We start from the raw sequence: 16333 nt of genomic DNA on the forward strand, positions 1-16333 counted from the left end.
TGAACGCCCGCGACATTTCTGTAAGCCACAAGTCAAACAACACCGGAGATCTTCGCGGTCAGCAGAGATTAAGAGTAGTCATATAGCATTCAAGAAAAAAAAAATGTTTTCTGAGCTGAAGAAAATGTCAGTTCAAGCCTTCCTGTAAAATATCAAATACAAATTGAGATGACATGCGGCCAAAATGAAGAATGGGAATGATAACAGTGCGCCAGAATGTACTGGCAAACCTTTTTATACATTGCCTGGTTCCATAAGATGATTCTGATTCTGATTCTGAGGTACGTATACCACAATTTTATACTCCTGGAAGGCAGCTCATGGCTTCGTTCAGGTATCATGCTGAGAGCCTTGACTTGGAGAGGTGGGGACGGTTGGAACAAAACCAGAACAAGGCAAGCGGAAGGTGCATTAAATGTATTGTTAAAATATCACATTTCACCCAAATACTGTCGGGCTAAACATTTTTCTGGCTATACGTCTGTGTAAACTCTCAGTCGTACAGGAGTGGTCCATCGATGAGAAGGTTTCTTCAGCCGTCATCTGTACAATTTTGAAGGTTTCGGACGTTTCGCCTCCTATCCAAGAGGCTTCGTTAGTTCGCCTCCTATCCAAGAGGCTTCGTCAGTTCGCTGACGAAGCCATTATAAATAAATGGATGGATAGATAAAGAAATATACGTATTGCTAAATGCATGTATTGCCAAATAAATAAATAAATAAATAAATAAATAAATTGATAACTACGTAAATGAATGGTTGGATGAATAAATACTTTGAAAAAAATTACATAAATGGATAAATAAATAAATAAATACATAAGTAAATGGATGGATAAATAAATAAACAACTTGATAACTATATAAATAAGTAAATAAATAAATACATAAAATAAATAAATAAACAAATAAATGAATAATTAAACAGATAAACAACCACATAAATAAAAATATACATAATTCGATAACTACATAAATAAATGTTTGGATAAATAAATAAATCGATAAATACATAAATAAATGGATGGATAATTGAATAAATGAATAAATACATAAATGGTTTGCTAAATACTTAAATAATGTGATAATTACATAAGTAAATGGATGGATAAAACATAAATACATAATTTGAGAAGTACAGAAATAAAATAAACAAATAAATGAAAAATAAACAGAGAAACAACCACATAAATAAAAATATAAATAAAAAATGAATACATAAATAAATACATTGGATATAAATAAATAAATAACGATATATTTTTTTCAAGTGGTTTTCTGTGCGAGCACAGCCCTCATAGTCATCTATATTTGGCAGTGACGTATCACGAATGCGGATCAATAATTATTGATCACAGCTGCCCTTGTCACCAACCTGTGACACTTGAGGGAATTCCTCAGAGACGCCATGAAGTCGGCGAAGCATTTGGCATGCTAATGAAAGAGGCAAACCCCATAAAAGCCTTTGTCCGAAAATACTTTCGAGACAGAAATACTGATATCTGGAATTACATTTCTTTATTCAGAAATAATTGGACATTAGCTTCTGTCTACTTTAGAGAGTAACCTAGAAGCATAGAAGCTTTTGAGCACAAGTACGGACATTATTCACATTTTTTTTGAAAAGGAAAAAAAACCACCAAGTGATTAAATGTTCAATGGATTGTGTGACTAACAAGACCCGCTATGGCTGTTTCATTTGGAAGAGAACAGCACAATGAGAAAGTATTGACTTGAACGGAAACGCATACATTACATCCCCATGTGTAACTGACACAACTGATTCGTAATCATTCCATGTAGAGGATGCAAAGATATCTGAGACAAAAGAAATGTTGGTTCTGTCACATCGCACAGGCTCCCTCCTACTGAGGCTTTCACATGATCTTCGGGAAGACATCATATGATATGTAATGCTGACAATCACTTGGCTTCAAAGTGAAGGTGCATACATGTGTCGTTGGTCTTGGGTATAACACATCATCAATGAACCTTGTTCAACAAATCTAAGACATCAAATGCAATTTTCTCATTTTTTTTTCATACATCAAATTATTCATGACAAATCGATACGCTACCATGTAACCATCATCCTTCGGGGACATGTTCAAATTAAAAAGTACACAAGCTCATATCAGAAACCATCATGTATCAAATCCCTTTGCTAAATTGTAGTCAACTACGTAATGAACTTAATAAAGTTATCGTACCGCTTAATCAAGAGCACAAATATTTATGCAAAGATTTATAGCTTGGAGCATCATAGCATAAAAAAAGGAGATTGCTATTTATCTTAGCCGACATCTGGCGCTAGGGGAACCCTCAGTAATATGCAGGCTGCTAACCTACTTTGGGCCCACGGCTGCAGTCCAGGACGGCGCAATAGAAAACCTGTCGTCTGGTACTCACACTGGCGTACCATCTGACCTGCTAATGAGAAGTGCCATAGGCTAGGCAAGTGCTGCTGACCTGAACGACATCATGCTTGCATCTACTGACCTACTTCTTGCTAATGCAATGCTAACACTTCAGCATTCTTTCTGGACGATGTATGTAAATGTAAATATGAGAAATTGTTGACAAATTATTCAGGGAGCTGGGTTTTTTTCTTTCAGATTTTATTGTTGAATATGAAAAGATGGCGGATTGTTGTCCCTGTAGAGAAGCATGCTTTGTAACAGCAACAAACAAACACACACTCAAACAAACAAACAAATACATAAATAAATAAACAAATAAGAAAATAGATGAATAAAGTACAGTAAAGTCTCGTTATATCGATATTCAAGGGAGTCCGAAAAAATATCGATATAACCGGGACTATCGATATATCCGACACTGTTTGCATGTAATTTTCTCCGTGCGTGCATAGAAATAGTATCGATATAGCCGGGACTATCGATATATCCGATATCGATATAACGAGACTTTACTGTAATTAATAAATACAAAACAGACAGATAAATAACTAGATAAACAATTAGATAAATAAATAAATACACAAATAAATGAATAAATAAATATGAAAACAGATAAATAAATACATTAATTAATTAATAACCAGAAACCCGACAAATAAATAAAAAAATAACCATACAAATAAATAACTAAACAAATAAATCAATCAATCAATAAATAATGATTTATATAGCACTGAGGCTGTAACAAATCGCTTAACATGGACAGCTATCATATACAGGAAATAAAGCAGTAACAAAAATAGTAGTAAGTATAAGGGGTAAAGATCAAGTCTGAATCATGCTGAGTCAAATGGCAAACAGGACAAGTGAGATTTTGTACAATGATACATACGTTGTATGTATCATTGTACAAAGTACAATGATTATTTTGCTTTTCTTTCACGTTTCAAAAATATTTAAAAAACAAAGTCATGTAGTTTATTCAATACATTGTATCAATGAAAATTGTAAAGAGTGATACATTGGGGAGACTAAACCAATTCTCAAAAAAATACTTTATCAACATCACAGTGGGCCTCAATCTGCAGTACATATGCACCTAAAAGCTAGCAATCACTCAGCTACTCCCCTCAGGCAGGCGCTACCGATCCATGCGCACCAAATCCAGCAGACATTTAAACAGCTTCTTCCCCCAAGCCATTAACTCTTTGAACAGTAGCCCAAATTGAACTGTATAGTGCCTCTTTGCAATTTTTTGATGATGATACTAGTGCAGCGTGTTCGACCGGAAACAAATTCCTTGTGTGTTCTACATACTTGGCAATAAATATGATTCTGATTCTGATTTGACGACAATGAGGTTAAAATCTTAGCAAAATAAAATAGATGATTTGAAGGGGGAGTAAAAGAAGCTATTTTTATAAAACAGCAAAATCCTTCACTAAATCGCCATGGTGGGGTAAGGTTTAATTTGGATCGTACTTACAACAGACTTCTTAGGCAACATAGGCTTAGTTATGCTGATGAGGTGATACCAAAACAAATGGGGCAATCAGGCCAGAAATATACACCATAATCAGGCAGGACAATCGAAGTAATCAGTCAGGACAATCGAAGTAATCAGTCAGGACAATAGAAGTATTCAGTGCAGCCTCAGGGAATAGTCCTCTGCTCCCCTCAACCAGGGACCTGTCATAGAGTCTGGCACAGCCACGTCTGGACAGTAGGGATATAAAATGAAGAAAGCTTCTCATCGATGGACCACTCCTGTACGACTGAGAGCTTACACAGACGTCTTTGAAAAATACATAATTAATATAATAATTGAATATGATACCATTCTAATCTGCTTAATTTTAGCACAATCTGACATTTTCAATTACAGCCACAATTTAAAACTTTAAGTAGGGAGAGGTTGCTAATAAAAAAATTAAGTGGCCCATGTGCAATAAATCCCTCCGCCCCCGCCACACGCAAACACACACACACAGATTGGCTGCAACATCCATCTGCCGGGAAACACACAGGAAATCGTGAATTCCGATTGATGGAGCAAAGGGAGAAGAGAGAGTGGCAAGCCCCGTGTATATACATCTAACTGGTGTTGTGTGGAGAAAGCTCTGGAAGAGTGCCAGGCCCTGAAGTGATCACAGAGGCAGCAGTGAGAAAACGCCACAGGATAGCTCTATTTCAGCCGTACGCATAGAAGGCGGGGTCACCTTCCGCAGCACGGGCTGTGTTTCAGTTGCCACCTCCTACACACTCATGCATTAAATATGGTTCAACAATTACATTCTCCAGTGATTCCTGTAAAAAAAAAAAAAAAAAAAACACTTCCCGCCCTACAGCTGACTATCCGGAAGAATTCCAACCAGGAATGTGAGAGAGCAACAGTTGAGAGGAATGTAGCTTCCCAATGAATGGATCAGAATAACGTCACCTTGCCTTTTCCCACAGCAATTAATCACATAAACTGTACGCCATGGGTGTCAAAGTCATTTTTTTGCCTCGGGCCACATTGTAGTTACGGTTTCGTCTCGGGGGCCATTATGAATTTGGGGAAGCCATTAGAATGTTTAATCCCCTCCACATATTCCATACAGAGCACACAACAAATTAACACATTCACAGCCATTCCCGAATTTGATCAGGTTTTGTTTTTTTTTTTTTTTTTTTTTTTTTGCTGGTGGTGCCGATAAAGCACTGGTCAGACCTCTGGCAATGTTTTTCCCTTCCACAAGAGGGCAGGATTTGCATTTTGTCCATGTTAGTACTTTGTTACAGCTTCAGCGCTATATAAATCAATATGTATGTATGTATATTGTATATTGTATTGTATTGTACATCAGCCCTCATTTTAAGCTCAGATAACTCCAGACCCATATAATTTAGGAATTAACTTAACTAAGAAAGAAGAGAGTCTAAGTTTTTAATGCTGCATTGAATGTTTAAGTAGTCCTAAAATACAATATTCTGAGTGTCAATTTCAGTGGAAACGACACAAACCCTGGCACTGCAGTGCCCACATTTTTGCACAGCGTATGGCAGTGAATGAGTTAACGAATAACTAGTTTTCAAATTCAAACTAAACAATAATGACTGTTAATGTGGTTTATATGGGACAATTTGAAATTTTGGGTCGGACTTTAGCATATCATCATGCAATTTCACAAGTTTGATATGCTTTCGTGGGCCGAATAAAATTATATGGCGGGCCAGATTTGGCCCGCAGGCCTTGACTTTGACACCTGTGCTTTACGCCACCCAACTATTCATCCATCCATTTTATCACCAGTTTATCCCCACAAGGGTCGCAGGCATGCTTATGCTAGCAGGTGTTCGGGCAATAGACGGGTTATACTCTGAAATGGTTGCCATCCAATCGCGGGACATGTCAACCATTCACGCTCCAAATCACACCGAGGGACAATATGGAGTGGCCATTCAAACTACCCTGCATGATTTAGAAAGTGGCAGGAAACCAGAGTACCCGGAAAAAAACCACGCAGGCACAGAAAGAACATGTATATTCCACACGGGAAGGTTGGAGGCAAAATCGAAACCTACATTTCTACATTCGCTAAACAGTCAACCTGCAGGCTGACCGAATTATTGTAATTACAAAATGTTTCCATATTTTTTGGAATGAATTGACTGCAAAACTCTAAACTAGATAAAGCCATTTTTTGAGAAAACCTCTTCTCATTTGGTCCACGGGTGAGCTGAGGTCTATTTCAGCTGAATTTGGAAGATGGTGCGCTGGCTGGTAGCCAGTTTACAGGGAAAATATGGTTAACATTGCCAATCACCCACCTCTGGGCAATTTAGAAGTTTCAATCAACCTAACATGTATGATTTTTGAAATTGGGATAAACTGGAGTACCTTGAGAAAAAAAACCCTCAAGCAGAATGAGGAAAGGGACGCTCCACATAGGAGTGCCAGAGCTGAGATTCACACTGCGAACCACTTAACTGTGAAAGCTACGTGCTAACAACACTAACAACATGCTGCACATGAAGTGAATCAACACCCAAGAGAATGTGAGTGGCGATGACCACAGTCACAAACAACTCCAGGTAACATCCGAGTTGCGACCGGGTTCTTTTCTGACAAAATGGTCGCAAGTCAAATGGTCGTAAGTCAAAATACATTCAAAATGGCCAACGTGACGTTTACACGATGTCAATCTGTTGCAATGTTTTTCTGTTGACTACTATTATATACCAAACTGTTTACAGTTCATTTATAAATTTTACAACTTGTCGTGTCATTTTTATCATTGTATATTTCGTATTATCGATTTTTTATTACTGTATAACTGTACCTGTAATGTATATAAAACTGTTTACTGTATAGTTCATTTATACAATTTATACTTACCTTTTAGTGTCGTTTTTATCATTTTATATTTCATATTAGAAATATAGAAGAGGTCGCCTGACACACACGCTCGGACTTAGGCAGATGCCGAAGGAAAAAAGCAGTGTACAGTACTACAGGAGATGTTGCCTAGACAGTATCTGCACTGGATAACTACTGTATTGAGTGTAGTCACGCATTAGATTGCTGTGCGAGTGTGTGACATGTTGGCTGGTTAAAATTGTAGTATGTGCTCCGGCTGCTTGCGCGTTGTGGTGCCAGGTGTAGAATAGAAAAATATATATTTTTTAAAAGGGTCTGGCGGTCGTGGTCGTAAGTACGGGTGGTCGTAAATAACGCCAGTCGTAACTTGGATGTTACCTGTACTTATGTAATTATTGCAAACAAATTCAAAGCTCTTTCAATGCTTCATCGTGCTTCCAAACCTCTTCACTGACTGAACATTGCAGGCGCACCTGTGCTTGGTGCAGGACTGATTTTCCATGCTTTATGATTTCAATAACATTTGATTTAGTAGGACGGATAGTATGCCTTTGCTCTGTCATAAAAGCAAACATACGTGCATGCACTCAAAGCACATCTGTTATTTATAGTCGGGACAGGTATACATTAATCCCACTGACAATGCCGTTCATTTCAATTATAGTAAATAGGCTTCAGAAAAGGCTTTCCAGCAGAGTTCAATCTCTGTAATATTTTTGGCTTTTCTATTCACGAAATAAGAGGTAAATGCAAATGTTGGTCTCTCCACGTATGGACGTGTATCTTCAGTCACTGGATTGTCTACGTTTTTCAGTCAGAAAGATGTATGAATAGTAGTCTGTCGTTCTCCTCACCCAGCCATTTTATTTAACACAGCTGCACAATCCGGTATGCGTTACCAGAACTGTTAACATAAAAACAAATCTGCCCCTTATGAAGATGGCAATGCTTAGTTTTGATTGACATGGACGTTAAGTATAACAAGATGGTGCGGTTTTTATGTTTGAAGTGTTTGGGGGCGAAGAACTGAATGACTTCATACCGAGGGATGTTTCTAATAGCCAGCTACCCACTGTAGTTGGCTACACAAAGCAAAATATTAGTGCATTACACGTTGTGTTGTGAGAGCGAATGTTACATCTGTTGGGAGAGGTTCGAACAAAATAATGATCACAGATGAATGGCACATTAGCTCACTAATTAACTCATTCGCTGCCATTCACGAATGTATTCAGGAATTGAAACGTGTGATGCTGAGCGCCATTCCTGAATTTGTTCGGATTTTTTTTTTTTTTGCGGGGGTGCCAATAAAGCGCTTAGGAAATTGGGGGGTGCCAATAAAGCACTTAGGAAATAACTCTTTTTTTATGATGAAAGAAGAGAGTCTAAGGTTTCTAACACTGTATTGAATGTTTATGTAGTCCTAAAACTCAATATTTGTAGGTCTTGCAATTTCAGTGAAAATGACAAAAACCCTGGCACTGAAGTGAACATATTTTTTGACATTGTCTGACAGTGAATGAATTAATCAAGTTACAGAATCACTTTTTTAAGCAACGGATAGTCCAAATCGAGGTTGAATGTTTTTATATGTTTTGCAATCATATTATTGTGGAGCTCCCACATGTGTCGAAGTCCTACATGGTGTGGTCGCTTCCATTCACTAGACTCATTGGTATCACAGAAGCAGAGCCTTTTTGCAAATGGCCCTCCCACCCGAGATCCGGAGCCTTAAAGCTATACGAATCACAGCTGTCTGCATCCTGCTGAGACAGCGTGAGTTTCCTTGGTTGCATCACTTGAAGGTTGGGGGAAACGTGCCAGATTTCACTTTTTATCTCTCCAGCAGTCCAAGTATCCTTGAATTGACCCTGGATATCAGGGAGATGATGTCACAGCAGAGAGGGTGGAGTGGTGGTGGGGATGGTAGGGGGAACATATTTCAGCAGCCAAATGAATGGCATGACAGAAAGATGTATAGCCAGTAGGGAGGTTGGCATGGCAAGTCAGCCCCGCATATAAGTTCCATAAAATGAGAATGCAGTGGTAGCTTTCCAAATCCAAACATCCCAAAGCATAGGTCTCCAAAAATAAATTCCACAACTACACTTTGCTTTCTCTTTATCGAATATACTTGACAGTAAGTTGAAATAATGGGATGCCAACGTCAGCTATGATAAGCTTTAATGTGAAGACAGTCTCCTCTCCCAGGCGCAAGCGATAATCTCCCTCTGCGCAACATTGTCCTTCAACTAAATTAAAGTATCGAGTCGTGAGTTTTTAAATGCAAAACTGTGCTAATTATAATGACTAAATTATATTTGGGATTTTTTTGGGGGGGACTCCATCATACAAATAATTTATTTTTTTAAGCGACAATTCTATTCCATCCGGTTATATTCTACACTGCTTGGCCTCATTTGAATTGCTGGTGACATGTATCTATCTGGGCGGCCCGGTAGTCGAGTGGTTAGCACTCCAACTTCACAGTGCGGAGGTCGCCAGTTCGCGTCCTGGTCCGGCGTTTGCATGTTCTCCCTGGGCCCGCGTGGGTTTTCTCCGGGTACTCCGGTTTCCTCCCACACTCCCAAAACATGCATGGCAGGCAGATTGACCTCTCCAAATTGTCCCTATGTGTGAGTGTGAGAGTGTCTGTTGTACGTCTTTGTGTCTTTGGCAACCAATTCAGGGTGTACCCCGCCTCGTGCCCGAAGACAGCTGAGATAGGCTCCAGCACCTCCCCGCGACCCTAATGAGGAATAAGCGGTACGGGAAATGGATGGATGTATCTATCTTGGCTGATTTTGGGTGGATAGATGAAGTGACAGCCAGGACCGGTGGGCATTCACTGGGTACATATCGGGAAGACGAGTACAGATGCGCCCCAATTTACAAACAAGATACATTCCGAACGGTTGTTCGTAAGGTGAATTTGTTCGTAAGTTGCTTCAGTACTATATTTTGTATGGAATGTATGTTTAAGGCTTGTATAAGTAACCTGTATTGGTTTGTACTGAAAATTAAACATTTAATAAAATATATGCTCTATAATGATATGTAGATGCATAACTGGAAAGTTATGCATGTTGTTCGTAACTCGAATGTTCGTAAATCGGGGAGTGTCTATATTCACACGTGTAAATTATGCCTCGAACTCAGGCCCTCGGGCCAAATTAGGCCTGCCCTATCAGTTTAAGTGGCAGCTAAAGTTCATACTTCATGTCACAAACAGGGTACAGAAAGTGCTGAAGAATGAATGGCTGTCTGTGTTGTCATATTATTTGTTGTTAAGTTGTTTTTTTTTTTTACTTTGTTACTTCCGGGTTGAGTTGGCGCATGTATTATTTTCGTGTGACTGTAAAGTGTGCTTGAGAGTTTTGAAAGGCGCTTATAAATGAAATGTATTAATAATAATAATAATAATAATAATAATAATAATAATAATAATAATAATAATAATAATAATGGTTGGCTATTTTGTGGTTCTGGTAGACTGCTGCAAAATTGTTTTCAGTTTTCATGACACAGAGATACTGCACAATTTTTTTGATGATGAATCCTCATTTTAACTCATTCACTGCCTGACATGTGCAAAGATGTGGCCATTCCACTGCCAGGGTTTTTGTCATTGTCACTCGAATTCCAGGACTCTCAAAATATTGAGTTTTAGGACTACATAAAAATTCAATTCAGCGTAAGAAACCTTAGACGCTCTCCTGTATTTTCAATTCCCGAATAAATTTGTTGAATGGCAGTAAATGAGTTACAATACAGTAAATTCAAGCTAGCACATATATATATATAAAACACAAGCTATTAATTTTTGGATGCTGCAACAAGTCAATTTTCGATGTGGGTTATCCTCATTCCAGGTGCAGGCATGCTCAGGCCTATATTTAAACTGATTTTCACTTGACAGACACAGTATACCCTGGACTGGTCGCCAATCACAGGGCACACATAAATAAACAACCTTTACTATTCACATCACATCTTTGGACAATTTCGAGTCTTATATTCGCCCAATATTAATGGACAGTTTTTGGCAGGAAAAAAAAACAAGTCTTTGGAAAACTAACAAACTCTTCCCAGCAAAGTCAAACCCCTGAACCTCAGAACTGTGAGGTGGTTATGCTAACTACTAGCTCAACATGATGTCACAAAAAAACTATTAATTTGTTTTGTATATGGTAATTATATAGTTTCACTGTCACAACAACTATCTGAAAGAAGCCATAGCTACAATGTACCAAGACACTAAAGATGAGCTTGACATTCCTGAAGCATAGGATGAATGAATCTCACATGCACGTTGGAAGGTAGCTGGCACCCCCCCCCCCCCCCCCCCTCTAGGAACTGTGAAGCAAACGTTCTGTTCACCTTTCTAACTTGACCCAAGACACCTAGAATCATCACTGGTCATATCAGTCCACACACCTAATACCAGAGCCGTACACTACCCAAAATGTCAGCTGCAATCCACACAACATCCAGGTCAAGTTCGTAAACCATGACACATTTCTTGTGCAGGGCAGCGAGGATGCTGAACTGAGGGGCTTGAAAGCACCGTTTTGCCTCAACCTAACGCGAGGAACTGACTTGCAAATGCCACGAGAAAACAAGTAGGTCACTCATATATTCAACTAAGCAGTCGTTGTCAAAAGCGGTCACTCTTTAAATTCGGCGAAGAAACCCCACTTGAGAGGCTTTGAGATTCTCATCTTTCGACCCAGAGCGAGAACAAGCGGTGAAGTGAGCCATTCAAATCCCGCTAAGCACGGTGGAGAGGTCGTACGCAAGCGAAGAGGAAGATGACATGTTTCCAGTCCAAATGTTACTGGACAAAAAGCACCGGACTCCCCGAACCTTTCAAGGAATAGAGTGAAGGCGAGGTCCTACCTGCTGTCGTTCCGAGTCTCGTTAGAAGCAAGCGAGCTCACGGCGAGGCGACACACACATCACATCACACACGCATACACAAACACGCACGCGTTAACTCACTCACACACGGACACACACGCCTGCCTGCTCCTCATCTTCAAGCCCCTCCTCGTCTATCTACACATGCAGAGATGAGGAAGAGTGTCGTTTAAAAAAAGACGAATTATGGGTCACACGGCCAGATTTATTCGACGGAAATGTTGTCAAGTTATGTCACGTGACGCATACACACATACCCGGACATATCCGTGTGAAAAATGCACCTGCCAAAAACTGTGGTAATCCACATAGAAAACGTGACACCATGCAAAGAAGTAGAATGTGTTATACGAACATAAGCATTTTTTTTTATATAAAATGTAGAAAAATTAAAACGCACTCCGCTCGTGTGGTATACAGATTTAATTCGTGGTAACCAATCGTATATAGCTGATGTTTGTGTATGTCAAACAACATCCTTGCTCTCAGTTTAGCATGCAGTGGGTGGACAGTGTCACACTAAAAAAGGTTGCATACCCCCCCTGCCGGAGCATCGCATGAATTGTAACAGCGATTCCCCCCTTCCCACTGCGTCAATAACATTTAATTTGAGCACAGAAACAAAAAAAACATATTTGTATCACATTTCAAATGGATTTTCTGCATTTGTGGAAGATGAGTTCAGGAGTAAAATTCACCCGTTTTTATTCATCTCTGGAGGCGGTTATTTTAACAAAACCAAGTTACTCTTTGGTCAGGTAACAACCAATCACAGCTCATCTTCAGAAAGACGTGAGCCGTGATTGGTTAAAATTATAGAGAATAATTGTTTCGGTTCGTTTGTAAAGAGCATTGACTTCCCCTTTTAGAGTTGTCATTTAACTTATTGTAGTCTTCCTGCCATGTTCTTATTATTTTGACGCCGATATAAATTAATACTACGCTTTAATGCAGTCTTGCTAATAATAATAATTCCTAATTAATAATAATAATAATAATAATAATAATAATAATAATAATGCCTTTATTAGTCTCACAGTGGAGACATTTACATAACAATAACAATAATAATAACAACAACAACAATAATAATAACAATCATCATCATCATAATCATAATCGTAATAATCATAATACACTTAATTTATGAGCGCCTTTCAAAACTCTCAGGTCACTTTACAACTTGATCTGCTTGAAGAGTGGTCTTTGCTGAGAACAACTGCTGGCGCAATTATCACATGAAATGGACAAAATATACTTTTTAAATATCCTTTCGTTCGATACAAATTAGTTTCAGGCTTTTTTGTATCATATTAGCACTGTCTGTCTGTATACACATTCATTGGTGGCGTGAGTGTGTGTCACTTCCGGGTTGAATGAACGCTGGCGTGAATGGCTGCCGCTACTCACCCGCAGAAAAAAAACATGTTCTTATCCCGTGACTGTAAAGTGTCCTTGAGAGTGTTAAAATGCACTGATAAATAAAATGTCTTATTATTATTATTATTATTATTATTATTATTATTATTATTATTATTATTATTATTATTATTAATTACGAATTGCAAAAGTTCATTGTCGTTCCTTTAAGACACCATTATCTGTCTCACCACAAGAGGGCAAGCATAGACAACTCATATTTTTCCCGTACAAAAGTAGTTTCTCAATATTTTGTGACCCAAGTCATATAATTTACACCAGGAAAAGAAATAATTTTAAAGCAAACCAAAATTGAGCAAAAAATAGAATATGACGATCCATTGGAATATTGTCTTGCCCGTGAATCTAATTAGTGCTGTTGAAAGATGAACCAAACTCCCCACGAGGTGCTTCCAAAGTTAATATTGACTTTTCAAATCACAAGGTCAGCCAAGTGCCAGTTTGTACTCCACAGACGTTTATCACTTCATATTTATGTGATAAACAATCATAGGTATTCATCATGGCATGGTCTGATACCCACAATGTCCGATCGTAACATTTTGTAGCTCTGTTGTGCTTTTGGATGTTTCCTGGGTAACTGGGAGCTAAAGGCAGAGGGAGGATCCAGCGAGAGTGCAGGGGGTGTGTTTTACATTTGTTGGTCTCTTGCTTGATTTAACCTGTCTGCCTCTCTCAAACAGACCCAGATGTTCAAACCCGCCGTCTGCTGTCTGAAAGAGACTCTCAGATTTCTCACTGACCTTTTATCTGGAGCTTTTTGACCAAACTTGCCCAAGGGAGTCTGTATCATAATAATACAAGGTAAGGCAATACTTCCACCAAGTTTTTGATGCTGGACATATTTATTTCTGGAGATGTCTTATGCTGACAGTTATATTCTTTCAGTTGTGGTGACTTTGAAGAACCAGCAAATCTATGTGGGTAGTGGAAAAGATCCGCGTTTCACTGGAAAGCTCCACCCTACCCATGCCATCAACAGAATTCAACTTCAAAATCGGCGACATCATGTTTGGGGACAAAACGGACAAACAGAAAAAAATGTCCCTGTTCCCCAATGTCATCACCCCTGACAACATCCCAGAGTTCTGCATCCCGCCCACCATCCCATCCCTGCAGGAGCTAAAAAACACAGACCACAGCCGAGCGGTTCGTCTTGTCAAAGCAAGCCACTGTGAGAACGTTGAGGTGGAGCACCAGGAGGCCTTTAACCCGCACATTATCCAAGTGGAGAGCGTGGACGAGAGCCCTTATGATGGTTGTAGTGATGAGGAAACGACAAACGCAGATCCTCAAAGCCAGGCTGCCTTGTCCCTCCCCCATATGGCCAAAGCTCGGACCTGCTACGGGTTTTGCACCTTGCTGGAGAGCCCACATACCAGAAGGAAGGAATCTCTCTTCCACTCCGATCCAGGATCCTCTCCTCTACTCCTGCCCCGGAGCCGATCCGCCACCTGTTCCAAGATCACCTCGCCCCCTTTATGCTCTCCCTCCTCGTTCAGCCTCAACAATCTGTCCTCCCGACTCTCCCCGAGAGGACACAATTTCAACTGGCAGGGAGCTCTGGACAGCGACACGACGTCCTCTACGGAGTCGTCTCCCTTCAGTTCGCCGCTTCTGACCAGATGCCCTGCCAAGTCGTCTCTCTTCAAGGCACTGAGCCACGAACTGCTGCTATCGCGGAACCTAAGGAAGGCTATGGTGTCCAGGAATAATTCGCTGTCTACAGATGAAGGTAGCTCGACTGACAACAGTCCCAACGTAATGAGGAGGGCATCGGAGGGGTTAAGTGAGGCCCTCCCCAGGTGCTATAGCCTAGCACCCCCGACTATCTTCCCCGTGGATTTGACCCTGCATCGGGAACGGGTGATGAAAGAAAAAATGGTGCCGATAGGGAAGGATGGTAACTTGAGACTCTCAGGGGAGTATTGCCCAGACAACCAAAGACTGAGGGTCCGACTAATCAGTGCCGAGGGCCTTTACCCCCTGTCCGTCGACTCCAAGATCATTAACTGCAGTGTCAGCATTTCACTGGCTCCAGGGAAAGTTCAGAAGCAACGCAGCACTGTTATACGAAAGAGCCGCAATCCCATCTTCAATGAAGATTTCTTTTTCGATGGCATCTCAGAAGAAGACCTCGGTGTCCGTTCTCTTCGCTTCAAAGTGGTCAACAAAATGTCCACCCTTAAAAGAGACTATTTGCTGGGTAGCTGTGATTTGCCTCTTAGGACCCTTATCACTTTAAACCATTAGGTCATCCACATTTGTTATTAACTCATTCACTGCCATTCACAAATTTATTCTGGAATTGAAAATATGACGTAGAGAGCCATCCCTGAATTTGTTCGGGTTTTGTTTTTTTCTTGTGTGGGTGGCGATAAAGGGCTGGCCATGGCCTTTGGCAATGTTTTTTCCTTTCCACAAGAGGCAGCACTTCCCTTTTTTCCATGTTAGCGCTTGGTTCCAGCTTTGGCTGTTGTTAAAGCGCTATATAAACCAATATGTATGTATTGCGTTGCATTTTGGACATCCACCCTCATTTCAAGCTCATATAACTCTGGACACATATAATTTAGGAAATAACTCTTACGCTAGTTTCTTGCGCTAGATAGACTGTTTATGTCATCCTAAAATATTTTGTGGGTCCTGGAATTTAAGTGACAATGACAAAATCCTTGGCACTAGAGCGGACACATTTTTGCACATCGTGTGGCAGTGAATGAGTTAAGGTATTAAATTGTTTCTCTGCATTTTTTGGGGGGGGGCGTTACTTGAGATTAATATATTTTGTTTGTTTTCTAATGAATAAATTATGGGAACTCACAATTGCTTTACATTCCATTCTGTGTCATTTCTTGAAAATTGATTATGTAAACAATGCAAATAATAAATGCTAGCTAGCGTTTTCATTGCAGAAGTTAAATATCAGGAGCTAATTAAAATAAAACAACACTAACAATGTTAATAATGTCTCCAATCAGAACCAAATGCCCGCTTTCATGTTTAGAGTTGTTAAAATGGCCGCCGCACCAGGTGTGAAAAAACAATGGTCTCATGTTTCTCTCTAAGCATGTTGTTTTCAACCTGACCTTTATCTCCCATTGAAAATATCACGAGAAAGCAGAAACCTTTATATGGTGGCCCCCTCCACGCTCCCTTATTGCTTATGCATTTATTTTAGAACACAGTAAA

At 39.7% G+C, this 16333-nt stretch overlaps 2 protein-coding genes across 3 annotated transcripts in view; one reads left to right on the plus strand and one right to left on the minus strand.

Annotated features, from left to right (window-relative positions):
* The window catches only part of tln2b (talin 2b), a 136383-nt gene extending 124584 nt beyond the window's left edge, over positions 1–11799 (minus strand). For both annotated transcript variants that reach the window (XM_088996139.1, XM_088996138.1), the window contains exon 1: positions 11681–11799. The gene's annotated coding sequence lies outside the window, so the exon portion shown is untranslated. The remainder of the gene's footprint in view (positions 1–11680) is intronic.
* A 2026-nt stretch (positions 11800–13825) lies between these two features.
* c2cd4a (C2 calcium dependent domain containing 4A) lies at positions 13826–15968 on the plus strand. Its single transcript, XM_088996491.1, has 2 exons — positions 13826–13945; positions 14030–15968. The coding sequence occupies exon 2, from the start codon at positions 14060–14062 to the stop codon at positions 15392–15394; it is 1335 nt and encodes a 444-aa protein (XP_088852617.1). The 5' UTR covers positions 13826–13945; positions 14030–14059; the 3' UTR covers positions 15395–15968.
* Positions 15969–16333: the final 365 nt, after the last annotated feature.

This window comes from Hippocampus bargibanti, linkage group LG05 (genome assembly GCF_051943395.1).
Source record: "Hippocampus bargibanti isolate YZ-2025 linkage group LG05, ASM5194339v1, whole genome shotgun sequence".
Classification (NCBI taxonomy): Eukaryota; Metazoa; Chordata; class Actinopteri; order Syngnathiformes; family Syngnathidae; genus Hippocampus; species Hippocampus bargibanti.

Coding starts and splice junctions, on each gene's coding strand:
- c2cd4a (XM_088996491.1), top strand. CDS start 14,060: ATGTGGGTAGTGGAAAAGATCCGCGTTTCACTGGAAAGCTCCACCCTA.